Source organism: Falco punctatus, assembly GCF_963210335.1.
Source record: "Falco punctatus genome assembly, chromosome: 12".
NCBI lineage: Eukaryota > Metazoa > Chordata > Aves > Falconiformes > Falconidae > Falco > Falco punctatus.
Genome location: NC_137592.1, coordinates 34,320,436 through 34,342,186, shown reverse-complemented (window position 1 = coordinate 34,342,186; position 21,751 = coordinate 34,320,436). Strand labels below are relative to the sequence as shown.

At 51.4% G+C, this 21,751-nt stretch overlaps 1 protein-coding gene across 5 annotated transcripts; it reads right to left on the bottom strand.

Annotated features, from left to right (window-relative positions):
• Positions 1 to 12: 12 nt before the first annotated feature.
• Positions 13 to 21,727, bottom strand: KLHDC3 (kelch domain containing 3). Of its 5 annotated transcripts, XM_080408255.1 has the most exons (13): positions 21,576 to 21,718; positions 17,192 to 17,320; positions 16,980 to 17,078; positions 14,710 to 14,943; positions 12,201 to 12,377; positions 9,814 to 9,929; positions 8,377 to 8,448; positions 7,943 to 8,156; positions 7,568 to 7,654; positions 6,318 to 6,426; positions 1,338 to 1,411; positions 870 to 948; positions 13 to 650 (listed from the first exon to the last, which is right to left on the bottom strand). In XM_080408255.1, exons 4-13 carry the CDS (start codon positions 14,861 to 14,863, stop codon positions 584 to 586), a joined length of 1,149 nt encoding a protein of 382 aa, XP_080264381.1. In that variant the 5' UTR covers positions 14,864 to 14,943; positions 16,980 to 17,078; positions 17,192 to 17,320; positions 21,576 to 21,718; the 3' UTR covers positions 13 to 583. The 5 variants fall into 5 exon arrangements, with proteins under 5 accessions (XP_080264381.1, XP_080264380.1, XP_080264383.1 ...); XM_080408254.1 differs by lacking the exons at positions 16,980 to 17,078; positions 17,192 to 17,320 and having other exon boundaries at positions 21,576 to 21,727; XM_080408257.1 differs by lacking the exons at positions 16,980 to 17,078; positions 17,192 to 17,320; positions 21,576 to 21,718 and adding an exon at positions 20,744 to 21,077.
• Between the last annotated feature and the right edge of the window lie 24 nt (positions 21,728 to 21,751).

Here is a 21,751-nt window from a genome sequence, read left to right as displayed (position 1 = left end):
GCACAAATCACATCCGCCTCACCATTTATAAAACTCCCCCCAGTTGCTGTTTACAACGGGAGCTGGGCAGAGAGTCCAGCTGGGCCCAGGCCCCCACATCTGGCTCAGCTTGGGGCTGGGACCTGCCATTCGGTGCCAGGAAGCTGCTCAGCGCTGGTGGGTGCAGGCGAGGTCCCTGCTCCCTTGAGGCCACATGGGAACAGTTCACAGCCTGAGGCCAACCCCAGGGCCATGGCTGGTGGTAGGAGTTGATTCAGGCCCTTGGAGAGTCCAGGGATTAGTCCAGCACAGCTGCAGCTCCACAGACAAGGGGAAGGAAAGCAGGAGATGCTGGAGCCATCAGCAAGGAGCAGGGCTCACAGTTGTGCTGCTGGGGCAAGCCGATTTCTTGCCCAGTGGCCAGCTCTGCCTGCACGCTCATGCTGCCCAAAGCGTGACAAGGGCAGAGGGAGGCCTAGCTAGGGCGAGACAAACCGAGCTCACATGTTCCTTGCTTGAAAGGGCTAAAAACTCATGCAGGCAGTGGAGCAAGACGTCGGTGTGTGGAGGGGTGAGGGCAGGGTGGCAGAGGGATGAACCGGTGTCAGCCCTGGGAGGAGACAATGGGGCGGCTGATGGTGCTGTTTGTTGTCATGGCCGAGAGCTCCCATCTGTAACACACCAACGGGATAGACTGAGAGAAAGCACACACACAGTGCCCAGGGCTGCAGCAGCTCCACCGCGCATCTGCTGCAGCTGTGGTCTCCAGCCCAGCCTGCCCCAAAGCCACACAGGGCTGAGGGGGGCCCCAGGTAGCCCTCAGCCAGAGCTGGAGCACCCCAAGGACAGGGAGCACCCATGGGGTGACCTCCCAGCAAGGCACGCAGTACCTGATGTCATGGGGAAGGCAGGACTGGTCCAGGCTGTACTGAATCACCGCTAGCTTACACAGTGTCTTTAGACTGGGGCCTGTGGAAAGAGGGCAATTAGCCACAGCAGTCCTCATCTGGACACTGAGAGGGGGGTCCAGGCATCATGCAATCAGTGCCACAGGAAACAGGGCAGAGCAGCCTGACCATCCCTCTGTGGGACGAGGCTGGAGCAGTTTTCTGTGCTCCCACAAGAAGTACGTGTGAAGGAGCGCATGAAGAGCCATAAGCCCAGCTCAGGCCTGCAAGCACAGCTGTATGTCTGGCTGGTCTGCCTTAAGCCACATACACCAGTCAGAGGCAGCTGCCAGGCTCTGAGAGGCCGGCACCTGGAGCCGTGCAGGACATGATATGGTGCTTCACAGCATGGCCTGCTCACAGGGCACCTTGTGGTGAGAGGCACAAGCTGGGCAGGGAGTGCTCACGTACTGAAGTCGAGGATGTAGAGATCAGAGTGATCCATCAGGTCGAATTCATCACCCATTCCCTCCTCTGGAGACGGGCTGCAGAAGCCAACAAAGTGTGTCAGTTGGTGCCAAAATGCTGTGCACCAGTTGCAGTCCCTTGGGCTCCCCAAGGGCTGAGCAAGTCCAAGATTGTTTCTGGCCTGCCTGCCCCATGCCGGGGCCCTCTGATCCCTCTGCTTCCCCCAGCAGAACCCAAAGTCATCACTGTCCCAGCTCCCTGCAGAGCAGGCAGAGCCACACAGAGCCAGTGGGCAGAACCACACACCATCTCCTCCACAAGCCACGGCACGGAATGGGGGAGGCTGCTGCCTCCTCATGCCCAACCACAGTGGCTCCAACTGCAAGCCTCCCCGCCACATCACCTATCTCTCTTACATTGCTGCACTGCCAAACACAGGGTACACTCTGCTGGGAACATCCCTTTTACCCACTTGTACATTGACCAACCTCTGTCTGGTTTCATACTCCTCCCTCCCCAGGTACCTCCCAAATGGCTCTCCAACAACTGGGCAACCCTGCAACCTCCCCCAGCGCCGTGGCACCCACCCTCAGGACAGGAGGATGGTGCTGGCAAATAGCTGCCTCCACAGCTGAGGCTTGCTTCAGGGCTCTGCATGCTCAGCAATTTCAGTGGATCCAGCCCTCCAAAGAGCTACATTCAGAGAGGCAAAGCTGAGCCCCGGGGCAAGGCTGAGGATGACTGAGCAGGCTGCAGAAGGGCTGTTACAGCAGCTCCTGAAGTCAGGCAGGTGTGTTTGCACAAGCATCTGTCCTGCTCTTGTGTGTACAACAGGCCCCATGGGCTGCTCCACAGCAGGCAGGGACACACAGGCTGGCATCACCCAGAGAAACCCGCACTGTTGCGACTAACCAGCTTCACAGCAATGCCGCATCATGGAAGGCTGCCCTAGTAACACGTTAGGAAACACACACAGATCAAACTGCCTGGGCAGGCAGGGCTCAGCCCATCCCTACCTGGCCCAAAACTCCGCCTGGGGCAGCAGGCCACAGCCCACACCATGTCTTTTTATAGACCTCAGGCCAGCTTCACCTCATGGCCAAGGGGAGGCACGCAATGGGAAGTAAGAGGATTTGGAAGAACATGACATGGGACAGGCAAGTGATCTAGGAAGAATCAGACATCACACAATGGCACAGTACAAAGTCCAAAAAGCTGTGCTGGTGTCCCCAGTGAGGCAGGGGAGATAAGCTGGAGACCCAAGAGGACTTTTTGCAAGGCTTTCTAGTTGTGCTGCGGGGCCACAGATCATGGGAACCATGACCCACCTCCAGAGATGGTGGCAGACTCAGCAAGTAGCTAGTGGCCAAGTTTTCTGCAACCTGGAGAAGCAACAAAAGAAGCCATATGCTAACAGGCAACACTTCTGCGCTCTCCCTGCCCACCCCAGCTCTAGCTTCCCAGGGCTGCATGAAATATCTGTAGACTGCCACAAGCCATATGTTACTCATGAGTCATGTCATGGAAACACGTGAGCTAGATACTTCCGTCTGCAAGCTCTTGGAACACTGATGATGCCAGGGACAGAGGCAGCGCGCACCATATCACACCACCCCAGCACTGCGGTGGACCAGACTATGATAAGCCAAGCTGCTTTCTTTGAGGAAATATGGAAAGTGCTTTGCAGAAGTTCAGCTTTTTATACAGAGCAGCAAAGGCAGCAGCAGAGAATAAGCACCTGGAGGAGATGCTGAGGTCTTCATCTGGCTTAATGGCAGCTCTTTTCCTCTTTGTCCACAGCAGCCATATGTACCTCCTGCATTAGCACAATCTTTCCAGCAAAAGCCCACAGGTTAGCAACATGCAGCCAGGAAAACACCCTATTTTACTAGCTTGCATCTGCCTAGGCCAGAAGCTGGACTAGTTTTAGGTTCTGTTGCCATCTGGGGATGGCATCTCAGAAGACTGTAACTGAGCATGTGTCAGGCACAGATCAGTGCAGCAGCTGTTTTAACCTAATCTCATTTTGCCGATACTCCCATCTGATGTTGGTCCTGAAATGCTAGTGAAGAGCTACGACTTCAGATGTGTCTAGGGAACAGGCAGCCTCCCCTATGGTTTCCTTCCTCTGCAGTCTTGATGGAACAGGCAAAGCACCTGAGGGAGTGGTCACTGCATCCCCCCCAGCACAGACAGACCAGCCTGTGCTGGGATGCTAGTGCCTGGACTGGGGGAAAGCACTCCCATGGCTAACGGTCATTTGAAGAATTTGAAAGAAAGAAAAGGTGTTTTAAGTCCCACTTCGGTTTGTGACAAGGCAATTTAGCGTGTCCTCACTGCTTAGCTGAGACCTTATGCAGTGACTTCTCACCCCAGTGTCACTTGCTTCCCCACCTATGACCCGCTAAGCTTCACATCTCACGCAACATGAGACAGTACCTGCCCCCCACCCCCGGGTTCCCATAACCCCAGCACAAACCGCAGGGCACAGCTCACTGCTGGCAGAGAAATGCTATTGCTGATGGTTCCCATCTGCCTGGATACAGGCAAGAGCCCCTTTAATTCCACCCTGTGCATTTACCATGCCACAATCTAATCTTACATCCATGTCACAGGAAACCCCAGACCATCCCTTATCTTTCAAAGGAAAGCCAGCAGGCACAGCGTCTGTGGTTTTAATCGCCAAACTGCAAGCACTTAGGGAAAGCCTGGAGTTCAAGACCAGGAGAGCTGCAGCTCCCAGACAGTGGGCTGTAGGGCACCCCTTTGCCAGTGAGAGCCCAGCAAAACTGCTTGTTCCAGCCACGCAGCAAATGGGCACACTGGCAAAGGGCCTTGGGCCCTGCACCAAGGGCCCAGAGAGTGCCCCACTCCCTCACCAGAGCCAGGCGTTCCTGCGTGTTGTCAGGGAAGACACAGCCTCGAGCCAAACCTGTATTAGCATCTGTTCAGCTAAACTCTGTTTTATAGCATTCCCTCTCCCCCTCGTTCTCCCTTGTGGGTGGTCTCTGCATGCTGGGGAGACCAGACCAAGGCCCCAGCTGTGACACAGCTAACAGGAACACTGAGCTTAGGGCTGCAAGACTTCCTGGTCACTTAAATGGGACACAAGTGACAGGATTGCTCCTGGTCACAGTGAGAGACCACAGCTGGGGCAAAAAGACCAGGCTCTGGGCAGGACTACAAAATAAGAATTTGGATGCCATAGGAGCAGGCACCCTGCAGCAGTAAACAGTCTACAATGTATATGAATCCTGTCAGGGAAGGCAGGACACAAAGGAGTTTTGCCTGCCTGTCCCCAGTTGATGCTGCCTGGAAAGCTGAGCCGGCCAGCTCATCCTCCAAGCAGCCCTGCCGGATCCCCGCCTTGTGAGCGCCTCCTCCCCCTTCCTGGGCAGGGGAGCACAGGTCAGGAGGCAGACCACAGGGAGTTCTCCATTACAACGACTTCCTGGAAAATTTCTTATCTCGCCAGGCAGCTCCAGAATACACCTGATAACTGTTACAGGAAGCAAACCCAGTCCTCACCCCCATCTCCCCCTTCCCCAGCCTGCAAGACCCTCCTGGCAGTCCAAGCAGGCTGCATTCCTGGCTGCCAGCAGCTCTTCCTATCCCACACTGGTGCCCATGAACTGGCCTGCATTGGGGTTGAGCCTGGACTAAGGAACAAGCTGAATACTGAAGTTGTTCTGTGCAGAAGATCAGGCATTGCCCGGCAGAGGAAGATCAGGCATTGCCCGGCAGAGGAAGATCAAACTCCAAAAAGCTGGTGTCAGTATTTGTTGTGGTCTGCTGGCATTTCCTAGGAGCACCTAGGTTTAACATCAGGGTTCAGCTGCCACTGTAACACAAATCCACACCGAAGCATCTGAGAGAATCTGGAAGTGCCATCATGCCCTCCAGAGTCTTCTACCATCCAGAACAGCAGCCAGTACTGTTGAGAAGACTGGAGAAACTCAGCACCTCTGCCTACCTCCCCTGCACTAAGCACTCCCTCACACAAGCTCCTACAGCTAAGCACACACCCCCCCCGCCAATCCTGGGGCTTGAAGGCCCTTCATTTCATCACACACTGGTACAGTGAGTCCATCAGCAGAACCTGCCCTGCCTTGTTCTCTGCCCCAATCTGTCTTCAGAAGTATTCCCAAAAAGCCACTCCCAGGGTCCCAGAGAAAACCCCAAAGCTTTCCAAACCATGTGGAGGGCTGAAAGTACTTCAGATGTCTCTGCAAGGTAGATGGCAAATAGGCCTGTGCTCCAGAGCTGCGATTTGTCATTCCAGACGGCACAGAGCATGCCCTGGTGATGGGCCACTTCCTTTCTTTCAGCAGCTGTTAAGGCTCTTGGCCACATCCAGCCACCTTACACCCTGACAGTATCACCTCCAGTGTTTGACAGCTAAATCCTTAACACCAGGTCCCTTTTGTGAATGGAAACTTTGCTAAGGAACACTGGCACAGAAGAGAACATTGCCTTGTTGTGTGTATGGGCTCCTCAAACAGTTCCCAGCTGACCTGACATCCCACTGCAGCTTGACAGACACTACACTTCCCCACGAAAGAAAAACTCCGGTGGGAGAAGCGGGGCAGCATGTAGGGGAGGATAACTCAGCCCGAGGTCTGCTATAGCACAGCAGACTGGGATATTTGTCCTTCTGAAGGCAGGATCTCCTCCCCACTTCCCACTACCTCTTTCACAGAAAGCTCGACTACTGCCCAGCCCCTCCTGTTACATTTCTGCCTCCTCTGGCACAAGAGGGCTTGTCAACAGGCACTTTATGAGCTTACATGATATCTTCAAACCCTCCCTTGGCCTTTTCCTAGAGGAGCCCTGATCCACATGATTTCTTACACTTGTAAGGTAGGCAGACAGTTGCCATGAACCTCTGAAGTGCATCTGACTACAGCAAGGGGCAGAGAGTGGAGGGACGCTGTGCTGAAGGGAATGGCAAACCCTCTCACAGAGCCACACCACGCAACTCACCTGGTGCCTCCAAAGAGAATGATTTTGTCCCCCACTCTGCAGCAGCACTGCCGGCGTCGAGGACATGGGCCTTTCCCCTTGGGCTCAATCTTCCTCCAAGAAAGAGAAACTAAAGGGTGGGAAAGAGTGCACCAGCTTGTCACAGGAGCCTGGACAAGACCCAGATATAAGCAGGTTATGGATTTAAAGCCAGAACCCACCCTCCCTGTCGACCCTTCTATGAGGTTGTTACTGAAGTGTCACTTAGATACTAGGCACAGCCCTGGAGCTCTGCCTGCTGAGACGGGAGTTGCATATCGAGGCCTTTCGCTTGCAAAGCTTGAGCGTCAGCACCTTGGGATGCCCTGGCAGCAAGCTGGACATGACAGGGAGCTGCAAAGGGCCGAGCTCCAGCAGCATGCAGCCTCCTCCCCCCAGCACCCTGCTGCGGTCCAGACGTGGAAGGAGAGCTGGGAGCCACCTCCATCTGCTGGCAGCCACTGTGAATGCAGAGCACCTTTGCAGAGTGGAGACTGCTGGGACAGCCTGGTTGTGGGAGCGCGCGGAATGGAACCAGGTGGAGAAGACCGCAGCAGCCTTTGTCCTTGCTGCTCTCTGTGGCTGAGGTGCTGGGGGGTGATTAATCGCTAATGCACAGCACTGAAAGCTTCGGGACCTCTCACACTAGCTCACAGATCAGCTGGGGGAGCAGCAAGTCAGCTGCTCTCAGGTAACTTTACTATGCAAAGCAATTAGCAAACAAAAATCAGTCTAATGGACAGCAAAAAGTGCCCGAGGACACCAAACCAGCTCACGGTTGACTGATATTCAGGGTACCTGCTGAACAACCACCTCTTCTGCTGCACAGTTTGATCTGGTGCCAAGAGAGTGTGGTATGGTGATCCTACAGCTCAAGTTGAGTGGTTTCCCCAGCTACACCCTCTGGCTCCCCTAATCCCGTTGCTTTCCCACATCTTCTTTCCTGCCAACACTTTTGCATATTTAAGAACAAGACAAAGTTTTGCCAACTGCCCATTTGATTAGCTGTGTCTTTCAGCAGTACTTGCTTTTCCACCTTCTAACTGAGATTTGGAGACAGTCTGAGGAGGAACAGCGATCCCCAAGCACAGCAGCAAGTTCCTGTCAATGCTATCAGAAGAGCCATTTACCCCCAAGCAGGCTCCTAGCCCTTGGAGAACATGCTCACCTGAGCACTCACACACTTGAGAGCCTTGAGCGCTATCACTGCAAAAAGTTAAAAGCATAAATACCTGGATTGAATTTCCAGAGGTCGTGGAAGTGTCTGTTCAGGCGTGCGTTGTAGCCACCGAATACATACAGCTCCCCATTGTAGCTGACTGTGGGGAGTAAACATAGACATCAGTGTGCCACCCGAGGCAGAGCCCAGGTCCCTGTCCCAATATCAAACACAAAGCAAAGCTGTGCTGGTTATCCACCTTTGCTTATATCACCTTCATGTGCAGGGTTACATGCAAGGCTTTGCAGCGGGCAGTGGCTTTCCACAGAAGCCAGGCTCTGCATACCCCTTGCTAACACACATCTCCACCAAGCAGAGCAGACACCCCTTCTGAGGCAGCCAGGATTTTCCTTCCACTGTCCTCCTCTCTCAGCAGACCCACACTCACATGCTGAATGGCTCCGCCGGCCTTCAGGGAGCACTGGAGTTGGAGGGGAGTCCAGCCAGGAGTTTGTTTCTGTATCAAACACCTTAATGCGGTTACAGTAGATCTCATTGTTGGAGTGAAATGGCCCAAAACGATCAGCTCTGCCACCAAATACGTACATCTTTGTTCCAATGATGGTAGCGGAGTGGAAGTCTCTCCAGCGAGCTGGTGTACCCTGCAGGGACAGAGTAAAACCAAACAGGAGAAAGAATGCAGGTTACCCAGGGAGACGACACATCTTGATGGGGAAGCTGGGGTGGCTGTTTTCTCCTGGAGAGCTTCCCCTCCTGCAGATCTCAGCCACACCAGACAGGAGCTGTGAGACAAGTGTAGGCAGCAGAGAATAGCAGATACAAGACTTTCTCCACAAACCAGAGGGAAAAGCAAACACTGACCTTGGCAGAGATTAAGGTCCACATCATGTTTGTGGTGTCCAATTTATGGATATCGTTTGAAAAGCAGTCAGCCTGGAAGACAGCAGGGCAGTCTGGTCACAAAGGGACTGAGAAGCCTGGTCACATCCAACCCCAGAAAGGACGCTGTCCTACAGACCTACTCTCCTTTGAGTCAGCAATTCCCAAGAGACACGGTGCTTGCTCCAAAACGTCAGGGTAGGCAGCGCACTTATCACTTTACAAGAGGGAGGCAAAATCCATTTCTCCTCAAAGGTGTCTTGTCTCTGCCTGCAGCTTTCCCATTTGGTTGGTGCTCAGCTCCTCCCCTCAAGGCTGTCCTGCACACAGTATGTACATTCACAGCAGAAACCTGCTTCTACTCCATGCAGTGACAGAAGAAAGGGGCACTAACGAGACAGACTGTCCTTGCTAAGGCCACCTGATGAGAGGCAGAAGCTAAAATTACTTCCAGGAAGCTAAGCTTCCAGCAGCAAATACACTCTGGGTTCTGAGGATCCCACAAAACTCATCTGCAGCTAGCTGCCTGGAAAAGCCTGCGTTCACAGGAACAGCACAGATCCCTGCTCCTCCAGGCTGGGGAGACGGCAGCAAGACAGCTACAGGCTTGTTTGGTCTTAGTTAAAAACAAGCCACATTTGAACAAGCCATAATCACGATCATGGATTTGGCATACTCTTGTCCTCAGAAGAGAGGGAATAACCAGAGACTTCCGTAACAGAGCCTTAGCTTCATTCCAAATAAACAGATGTGACTTTGCACAGTTTTTCTGGAGTCTGGTGACTGGCTGAAATGGTATTTACCCACTTCTTAAGATCAGAGCATAAGGATTTGCTCAAAGGAGCAGTAGGCACACTGACAGCTAGTGCAGGATGACCTTTGGCTGAAGACGTTCTTAATAGGAGGGCAAGCAAGTATTTACTGGAGGGGATCAGCAAGATGTGAGAGCAGGCACAGAATACAGGGAACATGCATCAGATTATGAAAAAAACACACAGCCACACTGCAGATGTTGGAAGGCGATTTTTCTGGCTCATTTCTCAGACAAATGAAAATAAATGTAGATCAATATACATTTATTAAAAAATTTATGTATTTATCTCTCTAAATTTGGCAGAGAAATGAGCCAGGAAAAAAGTATATATAAAAATATTTCTACTTTTACCTCCACAAATTTATATGTTTTGGGAAAGAAAAAAAATAGTAATCCACCTTCTGTTTAGGCGTACTTTCCCAACCATCTTCTCCACAAAACAATTAGCATAACCTGGGTAATTAATGCCATAACTTTGCAGAGTTATAAAATGAAAGCAACTATGGATACAAATATGACCCTGTATCCTGCCTATACCAGCGTCCTGGGTAGGAACACCCTCTTTCCCAAGGGATCTCCAAAGAACAGTTACAGAGACTACTCACCAGCTGTTCATAGCCTCCAAAGATAAACATGCTCTTTGCCAGGACACAGGCTGAGTGCCCATCTCTTGCTCCTGGGACCATTCCAGACACTTTCGGCGTGAACCACTTGTGTGTGTCTGAAACAAAACAGAAGGCAACACTAAGAAAATACAGCAGATGTGGGGATGGAATAGCTCTTTACTACTGTTCTTCATTTCTAAGACAGAAATCCTTCTCTCTTTTACACACAGCACCTGCTTCTCCAGAGAGGCTGCAAGCTTCTTCAGGTGAGGCCATCTGCCTGAGCCTCCAGAGGGGCAATGACAGAGGTCTCAGCTCCTAGCCATGGCCACAGACTCTGCCCAACCTGACAAACAGCTCACATTTTAAGTGTGAGTAGTACACCACTGCTTGAGCGATGTTATTTTTATTTAATCTCTTGCAAAGCCTACTTGTGAGTCACTTATCAACTCTGCATTTACAGTTTCAATTACAATGGAGCAGTGATGCCAAGTGGCTCAACTGACCTCACACCGTGGAGATGCTGACTGACTGAGGAAAGACAACTCTCAAATCCCAGCAGAATTCACTTAACCATAAGCTCACTGTGTCAACAGAGCCACTGTGCACATCCCCATCTCTGCAGTGCAGCTCTCCCTGCCTTATCTGCTCCTCTTGTTACATTCTCATCCCCTCTTCAAGGGGAGCTTTCCTCACTCTTCTTCCTTCATGGCCCCCTTCACACTGCTCCCTGTAAGCCCACACGAGCCAGATTCAGCCCCTTAGCCTGCACACTCCAGGGCTTGGCTTGATTTAGGGGAGGACTTTAAATCCAGCCAGAACTCCTCTCCATGCCAGGGCAACATGGAGCCAAGCCAGCAGCTCACTGCCAAGCACTAACAGGCACCTGTCCCAAGAGCCTGGAGAGGCACAGATAAGCCTCAGGGCAGCAGGAGACATTCCTCCCACCCTCCCTAACTGCTGCGAGCTGCCAAAAGCAGTGCTTATTTCAGGTTGTGGTAACATCGGAGCCAAAGCAACATTCTTCACAAGGATAACTTCTCTGAACTTGGCCTGCAGGCACAGATACCCACCTAGGCTCCAGCTGGGATCACACGAAGGGTCTTGCAAGGTCAACAGAATCCCTGCGCAGCCTCTAGTGAGAAAGCTGCAGTGGCTATCAAGTTCCTTTCCTTCATGGGGCTGCTTCCAAGCCCAGTCACATGGTAGCAGCAAGAGCTCACCCAAGCGCCACGCGTCAAATTAGAGATGGAAAAGACCTCAATTTGTGATAAGCTCTGCACACCAGGGGAGAAAACTGCACTCAGCCAGGACTTCATCCAGCCTGATATGACTCCCACAGTGGAACTTACACCAGATGGGACTGCGGCTGCCAGCCTCACTTTCCAGGATTGGCAGGGGACAGGCACAGCACGTACAGACAGCTGCAGAGGGTTCGGACCAGGACTGAAGTCTGGCCTTTCCGTTAATTTTCACTTAATGCTAAAGCACTGGAGTTGGCAGGGAGACCAGACAGCTGCCATTACAAGGCCTCTGCGTAGACAGAGGTTTACTGGTAGCTTCCCAGCTGCATCTGTCAGGAGAAGGGGGAAACCCTGTGCCCAGAGAGCAGCTCCAAGCTGTGAGACTTTCCTGGCGAGGAAGGGAACCCACGACGAAGCACCAGAGCAAGCAGTTTCCTTCCAAGTTCAGCAAGCCAGTTACTGGTCAGCATTTAGATGGACATGCCTTCAGAATCCAGATGTATTCCCTTCCTTTCCTAACACCCATGTCCATCCAGTTCCTGATGGTGCCCATTCTCCCCAGGTGTTCCAGCAGCACTACGGAGAAGCCAACCAAAAGGCTCAAGGAGTTTATCGTTCAGGTTTGTCTAACTTGGCTCATGCCTCCCCTTATTTTGCCATCCTGTCCCTAACATCTGTGTTTTATTCCTCACTGTCCCTCATGCTTTCAGAAGGACGGACCACCCTGGAAAGGAGCCACAGTCCTCGAGAGTTCTAGCCCCTTCTCTCTGCAACCGTTCAGCCACAGTTAAGGAATAAAACATACACAGAGTGAATGCTTCAGTCGTAGTTGCTAGCAGAGAGAGCACACAAAGCTGACAGAAAAATTAAACCCAGTTTGACTATGAGTCAAGCTCAGTAATCTCTGTTCAAAGGTTTTTACAGAGAGTCAAGTGTTCAGACACACTGGCCACACTGCTGCCTTTCTGAACATGCTGAAGCAGCCAGCAACACCGATTCCCCATTTGCACCATTTCCTCCAGACTGTCATCTTGTAGAGAGACTGAGGAACAGGAAAACAAGTTGGGGAGCAGTGCAATGGGGCAGAGAGAAGGTCTCATCAAGGGCAATTGTGACAAGGAAGAGTGAGAGGCTGGAACTTACTGACATCAAAGGCATAGAGCACGTTGCAGGCTCCCTCAGTGTCGTTGCGACCGCCCCATATGTAGACAGTGTCGTCTATGAGCACTGCTGAGTGCCCATACCTCATGTAGGGCACTTCTCTCACATGGTCTCGGCTGTTTGTCCACACTGGAGGCAGTTTGATCCAGCGCAGAGACACTGAAAGCACAAATCAAGTCAAGTGCTAAACCCACTACACATGCCGACAGGTCACAACCCATTCTGCACGGTGCTTTTCCCTGCTATGACAGGGTGCAGAAGCAGTCTAGTAAGCAAGACAAAGCTGTGTCTGACCCTGAGTAGCGGGTAGTTAAGGAATATGGAAGCACAGTTTTCCCCAAGCCCCTGTCACAGGCAAAACTAGAGGAAGCACTAGAGGACCAGAGGACTCTGGACAGAAACAGGTTCTATTCTGCATCAATTACACTGAAGAGGTTTCCACTCTGGCTCATCGTAGACTGTGAGTGAAAGTACAGTGCACACAGACACACAAAAAAAAAGGGAAAGGAGAAAGTGCAGAGGTGATAATGAATGCAGACACTACTTCAGGCTAGTAACATTTTTGAAGAGACTCAAAGCTGGAAGAATAGGCAGCACAGAAGTTCACTGCAGCAACATGCAAGGGAGCACACCTGAAGGCATCATTTGGACTTGCAGTAGTGCAGTTTAAGTAAAGCAGTGCAGCAGCTTTGTAGGAATAGGGTTTGGTTTGTTTTTTAAGCTTTAGATGAGACAGCTGTCTGTCTCCTTTAGCCCCCCCCCCCCCCCCCCCCCCCCCCATACCCGAGTTCTCCCTGCAAGCTTTGTGTTACTAGCAGGAGCTCCCTGTGACTACAGGTTCTCCTTCCTGGCAGCCTGTGTGTCACGGTTCAACAGTAGCCAGAGCAGTCAACAGGTATTACAGGGTTTAATGACAGTGCAAAAGTCACAGCAAGTGTTACGCTGCCACTACATAACAGCACCCTGACACCCACCCTCCCTCTACCACACATACAGCCTTCAGTTTTGGTTTCAGTGTGGAGGCAACACAAAAATATAGAAGAAAACAGTCTGCAGTTCTCCTGAAATACTAACATAGGGAAAGGGTCAGGCATCTTAAAAGGTGAGCACCTACCCCAGAGGCAGGAAGGGCACTGAGGAAGCACGGCCAGTGCTAAATTCAAGCTGGATGGGATGTTTCCTACTTCAACCACAGTCTTCCTCTTTAGAAGACTGAAAGATCATTCAAAATCCAGCATCTTGGCTTTAGCACTGGAACCCAGCAATGCTAACTGAGCAAGGGCTTGAGAAGCCAGCGTCACCTCCCACGTGGCAGCTGCAGCACCATAACACTTTAATATTTGGGAGTGGTAAAAAGGAAAGACAATGCAAGAGCATTCCTTTGGGCATGGTAAGTATGCTTCCAGCATAAGAGCAATGTTCTACCAGTGCATTTTACAAGCCATGACATTCAACTGTCTTGAATGTAAGAGCCCAATCTCTTTGGATAGAGATGTCTTTGTTCACAAGATCCTGAGCTACACTCCCCCGGGCACTGTGAGCGGGTCTTCTTGGAAGCCCTGTGTAGCCAATGGCTATATCCACTACTGCACAAGTCAGTCTTCTCCAGAGTCAAATTTAGAGAAGTGAATTCACTGTGTCTTGCAGACAAACTAGTTTTACCTACACGCCACATGCATGTTGGGAGAGCATTCAGCATGCTGTCCTGTCTGCGAAAGTGGTCACTGGTTCTCTGCTCTTGTCTCTGTTCAGCTGGACACATCCAAGCATCTGTGCAGTTTTTCAAATACTTGCTTAATTACAGGGAAATACTTCATGGACCAGTTCAGTAACCTCTTCAGTTCAAAGAGAGCACTGCATCAAAAAATATAGCCTTTCGCAGCGCAGTCACTGCTCCAACTTGGCCTCATGATGGATACTGGCTACCCTATGCAAACAGCTCCAGCTCTGGATGCTGTTCTAAGCCACATTGTGAGCCTGCACGATAGCTGCTGCCAAAATGGGAAGGCCCCTATCCTAGCCATATGCCCCTGTTGACTCCATCATGCTGGCAGTGGTTGTCAGCTGCCCCCCCAGGGACACAGCTCAGCAGTCTAAACCTGGAGCCTTAAACAAGCACACTGGCTCCCACCCTTCCCATTCCACAAGAGGGGCAGCTGAGCATGGTCATGCTGCCAACCGGATGGGGGACCTGAACGAGCTAAACACTTCTTTGCACCTAGCTGAGTTACTGTTCACAGAGAACAAGGACAAAAGAAACCACTGGCTATATGGTTACTTCTAGTGAGGCCTTATTCTAAAATTCTGCTGAACCACAGCCCCTCCCCTGCCCCTGAGGCTCGAAAATACAGGACTGCACAAGGGGAGAAGCTACCATATATGCTGATAACAGACAGCGTGTTACAGAGTGGAACATGTTAAGCAGCAGTGGGCAAGAAAAGTAATAACCCAGCCAGGCAAGCAACTCCTTCATGCACAAGGACAAATCTACCTGCATTAAAAACATGGACGTCAATCTGCCGCAGAGTCTCATAGTCTTCTCCTGAACAGTATCCGCCAAAGGAATAGACCTTGTGCCCGACGGCCACGGCTGCGTGGTTCACCCTCCGCGGCCCACCTTCCAAGTGCACTGCCCACCGTAGCATTCCTCTCTGCAAGCCGAACAGTCTTCAGGGCCTCCAGTGCCACAGCTGCATGCTTCCTGGGCCACCACGATGTCACCTGGCTGTAACAGAGACAGAATGCTAAAATAATAAAATCAGTCTTGCAGGTCTTCCCTATCTTCCTTGAACACCAGCTACGAAGGTCACATTGGTGTACCCTCACCCATCTGCTCCCAACTGGAGACAGTTTTAATTTCCCCTTGGGAAGGGGACACAAGGCAGGTACTGTAACTTGAGCAAGGCTCTGAAGAGCAAGTAGAGATGCCCTTGCATACAAAAAACCTCAGGGTGTACAGGCAGCCCAAGCCAAGGACCTTTGGCAAAGGCAGCCAAGTGCACCCAGCCATGCCCTGGTCATGTACACATCATGTACATGCCAGAACAATTTGTCCGCATGAATGAAAACACACAGCGAGAGCCAATTGTGAAGGTGAAAATAACAGAGCCAGAGGGAAGAAAGCATGCTCTTTGATCAGTTGTGAGAAGCAGCAGAGGAAAATATTTTAAAAATCCACCACCCAACAAAATCCCCAAAGAACCGTCCCCACATAAAGCAACTGACTCCCTGATACGGAGGTGGACTACAACACTAGCATGTGGACTCACAGATTTGAGCTCTAGGGTCCAACTTAATTAAACATCAGAGAAAAGAAACGCCCTAGTCTGGGGAGAAAGGTCTTTGCTAGCAATCAGAGTAAGGCCTTTATCTCCCGCAGCAAATCCAGGCATAACTATAAAAATTCTGCAACATCATATCTCAGTCAAGAAACTGATAATGCTTCATGCTTCAAGCAGATGGCTTAGATCAGCTCTTAGAGAAGTCACTGCAGCTGATTTGTTGCAGAGTTCTCCTTTGGGTCTAAGGATCTGGAGCACAGTCCTGCCCAGGTGCTTCCAAAAAACCAGGTCTGTTCAATTCTTTAACAGTTTTCCCCTAGCTGAAAAACAGCTGTTAGAAGAGACATCAGTGTTTCAGTCAGCCTAAAGAAAATTATCTTTTTTTATCACTTGGTTCTAGCTTCTTGGAAGATGCAGTCAGCATGCTCCCACCCCATACCCAGTTTTAGCACTTGCAGAATGCAAAAAACATTTGTGGATGCCTTAGAAGGAGGACTAAAATTCCTACACATTTTCTCTGTCTATTTTTTTTTTTTTAAAGTAGTGAGTTTTCACAAGAAGAACTTTCCTCCTTTTTAAAGTTTCTGAAGTACCTGGACAGCAGCAAGAAGGGACAGTGCCATGCTACTCTGCTCCAATTTGCCTCCCCTGGCCCTTCAGCCAAGCAGAACCACCGCTCACAACTGGGCACCCGTACAGCCCATCTGCAGTCTGATCACTACAGGGCCACCATATCTGGCCCACCTGCACACTCCCATTTTATCCCCACCCGAGGAAAACCGTCAGAGATGCTCCCAACAGGGAGTTCCTGGCATGGAGCAGAGCTCAGGCTTACAGCTCCAGCTATGCATACTGTTGACAGCTCTAAAGAATCCAGAAACCAGTTGCCTCGTTCCAGAGCTCCTAAACCTCAGTAATATTTGAGCAATTTCTTTTTCAAGGTGTTCCCAAAATAGAGACTGGTATCCAGAGCATGCTCTGTGCCCAAAAGTTATAACCACAGGGCACGTGCAAAGTTCAAACAGAGTATCCTGCAGTCTTACATGTAAGAGATGAATGCAGACCAAGGAGTCCCTCCCACAAAGCCATTTCTTCCTGCAGCAGTCACCGTAACCTACATTGCAGTCAGCAACCCAGAAAGCCACATCAAGCTCTTCTCCAGCAGAGCTGCTCCAGAAGGACCCAGGAACAGCCCCCCTTCTGCTACAGGCCACACTTCATCATTTGGTATGCCTGGGACCATCCCAAATTCAGATCTAGCAGGTTTGGGTTTGGGTTTTTAAATTACTTTTTTTTTTTTAAGCCAGGCAGCAGCTCTTGTATAAGGCCCCCACAAAGCTACAGAACAGCTGAGTTTCCATGGAGATCACCAAAGTGGCTATTTCGGGCTGTTTTGAAGGTTTCACATATCTAAATCTGTTTCCTGCCTCAGTCATGAGTTATGACTGAAAAATCTAACCAATATTTTCCTCAAATGCACCTCTTGGTTAAGTGATTCTGTAAGAGACTCCTCCAGGAACTTAACTGGACTTCATCACCAGTGCCAATATTTTCAACACACTCCAGACTGCGCCCGAACCTGGAAGATTAAGAGGATGAATCTTACTTCCAAGTTCTCCACTTGGTTCCTCCTGGGGCAGAGGAGCACCACAGCCTAGCACGGCAGGCAGGCAATCATACCAAGACGCTTACCTTTTCTGCCAGACAGGCTGGAAAACTCTTCTTCACCCTTTGGAGCTCACTGGAGCCATGTGCCAAGCAGCACACTCTGCCAGAGCAGGACACTGGTCCTTTCACTCCAGCAGGAGCTGGCTACCCTGTCTGAACAGTTTCGTAATTAAGATTAGTCAGAGGAACACAGGAAATGAAGGCTGCACATCCTAAGAAGTTAATCTGGTCAAGCGAGCGGCTGCAGCTCAAGGCCCAGCTGGTTAAAATGTAGGAAACTATGTTGATGTTCTAGCAACTATGTCGCAATTTTGTTTTCTACCAGGACTGGGAAAGGTTTTTCCAGAGATCAGCCTCCCTAGGAGGCAGGGGGCTGTACCGAGGCCTGGGGCGGCAGCAGCAGGGTTGAAGTTGGCTGCGCTTCCCCTTGGCTCAGGACAAGGATAATGCTTCAGAGCAAACACAAAGCTTAGCAAGCGCAGCCTGTTGCTGCCACTTGTCAGACTCAGGGCGTGCAGAAACACTCACTGGCTTTATGAAAAGAAAACAGTAAGAAGTGTGAAGTGATCCTTACAGGATCATGTATTAAAAGCTAAAGGAAAACACGGGATTTAACAAGCTGCAAGGGTTTTCCAAACCTGAGTGCTCTTCTCCACACTGAAATACAAACATCCAGCCAGACTCCATCTTCTCTTCTGCCACTGGCCACAACCCTACTCTGAAACTGTCACATCTTCCCGCCTTTGCCAAACATTTGTTCTCCCCAGTTCGGCCACACAGGTCCACCCCCCTCTCCTCTCTGCACAGCCCTGTCCCCCGAGGATCCCCCACTCCTCCCCATGCTTTCTGCATCCAGCTCCAGCCTCTCTCCTCTCCTGCCTTTTTTGGAATGGTTTCATTACACTAGTCATCTGTCCCAGCGCCAATTCTCCTCCTGCAGTTCCCCTCCCTGCTCTATCTGCAAATAGGAGTTAAACACATCTTTTGAGAAAAAAAATTCTGTCCAACAACTATGCACACTGTCAAGTTCCATTTCAGATTTTGATTTCTAATGATAGTTTATATGATACAAGGACATAAATACATCACTTTCCAACCAGATTCCTATGAGGACTTCTTAATAGGAGGCATTAATACACCTGACATTAGGCAGGGTGCCTTTTTCTTCAAAGACCACACAGGGCACAGCTAGGGGGAGAGAGGAACAGCAAAAATCAATATGAAACAGTTTACTGACAATTTTCCCCAACTGTACAATATTAAGAGTTATGCAAAATACATTCTGTGATTTCTCATTTAGGACACCAGCAACAGGGATTTAAGCTATAAACCAGAAATATTGAAAAGACTGAGGCAAATTTTACCAGAGAACCAGGAGGACACTGGCTGCAGGAGGCAGTACACGTGCCAGCTCAGGCAGAACAGGTGCCTTTTCACTTCGCATCGCAAACCAAAGGGACAGTTACCAACACTAACATTCATCACAGATCAAAGGAAGGGCTTTCACTCCACAGAAAAATTAAGCTTGAACCATTTATATCACAGAAGCTACTGCTACTGCCAAAAGCTAGCAGCGTTAAGAGGAGGGCTGCCTTCTACAGGGCTTTGTGCAGACCCTGAGCTAGGCATGTGTCCCTTTTCTGCATCCTGCTGAGCCACCCCTCCTCTCCCCAGAGCTGCACCTCTCTTAGAGCAGCCTCTGCAGTTCATCCGCACCCACAGCAGAAGCTGGTTGAAGGTCTGAGGAATCTCCTTTGACTGATTCAGCATGTCCAGCTGGAATCATGACCCCAAGAACTGCGACCATATACTTATAGGGAGACCAAAAAGCTCCATCAAAACAAGTACAATTTTCTTACGCAGCAAAAGAAGAGGTTTTCTAAATGAAACAAAACCAAAGAAACTGCACTCCCACATGCTCTATTAGTTCAGCATATACTTGCTCACCTTAGATCAGGAAGCTCTGGCTGCCTCTCTTCCCCCAATCTCAGCTGGGAGAAGCAATGCGCTGAGCATCCTGACCGTGTGTGCGCACGTATGCACATGGGGTCTCCTTTGCAGAAGGGCACGTGTGCTTCTGTTCAAGCACTTGCTCTCACTGGTGCATGTGTCAGCTCCCCACCTTCACCTCTCCAAAAACTAACAGATCTTCCAATATCATTTTGCACTTGTAGAAGCAGCAATCATGTCATCTTCACAACTCCCCATTTCTCTGGTCTGGCACAGTCTATCCAGAGTTACAGTCAAGCGCAAAGAACGCAGAGAAATTTGGGTTGAAACCCTAGTAGGTCTTGTCATTAATTGCTAGGAATAAGAATGTTTCTAAAAATCAGGTTACACTTTACTTACTGTTGAAGTACCTGATGCTGCTGATGCTGGAACCTAAATGAGCATAGCAATGAGTTGTTCCTGTGCCACTAAGCACTGGGAGGCTAAAATTAAGAAGTACTCAACCTACTGTGGTCCCACAGAAATTCCTGAAGCCCTCCACTGACTGTGCACAGCACCACAAACCCAGGTACGTGCTTCCAGAGCAAGTGGTGCAACACCATCCATAGGGTGACCGCAGACTGGCTCTGTCACTGCAGCCAGGCATGACACCTGACCACAAGCGGAAACTCACAAGCAGAGAAATAGCTATGAACGTCCTTCAACACCTCCCTTGTTCTCCGTCAGCGCCGACATCCAGAAAAGGGAGTGCAGCAATCTACCCGGAGCATTTCACTGCTAAGCAAGGGAACAACCAGGTTTTAAGTCAGTTCTGTGCTCTTCAAAGACAGCACCTATAGACAGAACTCCCAAATAGTTGGGTGTGCTGATGTCTGAAGATGCACAGAATGCCTGAAACAGCCTTCAACCTAACAGCCCCAGCTTACACCTAACAAGAGTCTACCAGCACAACATACAACCTTCTGAGATCACCAGAAAAATCATTCAATAGTTTCTCACTAGCATACCTTCCAAAACTGTTGCGGTGACTTGAGCAAAGGGTCATAGATGTAAGGGGAAAAGACAAGGGGGGGGAAGTAACCATGGCTTTTGGTCAGATTTTTCAGCTGTTTGTTCTATTTGCTTTAGACTTTCTATTTTCAGTCCCTACAATTAACTATGAAAACATTTCATTTCAGATAGATAGCTACTGACCATCTCCAAGTACAGCAGATTATAATCTTAGAACAAAAATATATATCCTTGGATCCATTTCTTTGCGCAAAGAGAGTTCACCGGGCTGCCTGATTTCTCTACACACACAGCAAGAAACCTAGAGCCATTTCTGAAAGCTGCTTGCATTAGCTTTGCTGCAGTCAATTCCCACAGCAAGGGGGAAAAACCCAGCAGAAAGCGGCCTGGATTTTCAAGGGCTCGCTCCGTTACCCCCAGGCTTACAGCAGCACCCCAAGCAGAGCCAGCTACTGCTCCTGCAAAGCTGCTCCAGGGAGCGAATCCTACCGTGTGGCTGCCTCAGTCCCGTCTCCCAAAAGATGCCAGCCACAAGGTTTAGTAACACTTAAAATAGCCCAGCCAGCTCACAGCAGTCCAATACAGGCAGTTCTATTTCAAGCACATCCAACTTACTGTTAGAGACAGCATGAGAACAAGCCGCTTTCTTCACTCACGCTTGACATTTATCTGATGCCTTGACTATTTAGGCTAAGGCAGTGTGAAACTGCAAGCTTGCACATTCAGCAGCTCGGACACTCGCAAGGCAATTCCAGCGGCTGTAAACGAGATGGTGCTAGAACAGCCCCTGAGCTGCTTAACCCAGACGGCTCCGGAAGCTCGCGTTGGACACGGGAGGCACCGACCGCGTCCCCGTGTCGTCCCTGCGGACAGCTGCGCTGCTTCCTGGTTTCTGCCCCAATATCTTGCCCGCTGCTGGCTGACTTTTGCCCAAAGCCCGGCTTCATCCCGCACATACCGAGCCGCGGTCCCCCCTCTCCCCACCTGGCGCCCCAGACTCCCCCTCTCCATGTGCGGCGCCTAAGCCTGGGCACGCTCCTCGGCCCCCGGCAGCGGGGCAGCCCCGGCAGCTGTTCGCTCCGCACAAGCCGCGCCACCGCCCTCCCCAGCACCCGCCGCTGGCCCTGGGCCGGCCCCGCAGCCGCCGGTACCCGCGGGCAGCCCCCGCCGCGGGCTGGCAGCGTGGCCGAGCCGCGGGAGGCGTCAAGGCGCTGAAGCCGCCCCAGACGGCGGCTGCGGCGGGGCGAGGCACGGGGCAGCCCCCGGGACGAGGCGGGTGGGCTGCGCGCCCCCGGCCCCTCAGGGCCGCCCCACGCCTCCAACGGCCGCCGCAGAGGCGGCAGCCTGGGCCCCCGCGCCGGCCCTCACGGACGGGTTACGGGTGGCTCTAGCCGCGCCGGCCCCTCCTCAGCCCCGGGGTGCCCCCTCCTCAGCCCCGGGGCCGTACCTGACGACAGGAAGGCGGCCCGACAGCCCCGCTCCAGCGGCCACGCCCGCCGCTCCTGGGACTTGTATTACAGCACCGCCCCGCCAGGGCGGAGCGGCAGGGCACGGCCGGGCCGGGCCGTGCCCAGGACCCCTCGGAGGAGGTGCCTGCCCAGCTTCCCGCGCTGCCGCCGGCCG

Bases quoted from the DNA above. Each gene is read 5' to 3' on its own strand.
- KLHDC3 (XM_080408254.1), bottom strand. From the start codon at position 14,863: ATGCTACGGTGGGCAGTGCACTTGGAAGGTGGGCCGCGGAGGGTGAAC. The intron at 12,378-14,709 runs GTAGATTTGTCC...TTGTGCTTTCAG, and splicing joins CGTCCATGTTTTTAATGCAG to TGTCTCTGCGCTGGATCAAA. The intron at 1,412-6,317 runs GTGAGTTGCGTG...TGGCTTCTGCAG, and splicing joins ATTCTCTTTGGAGGCACCAG to CCCGTCTCCAGAGGAGGGAA.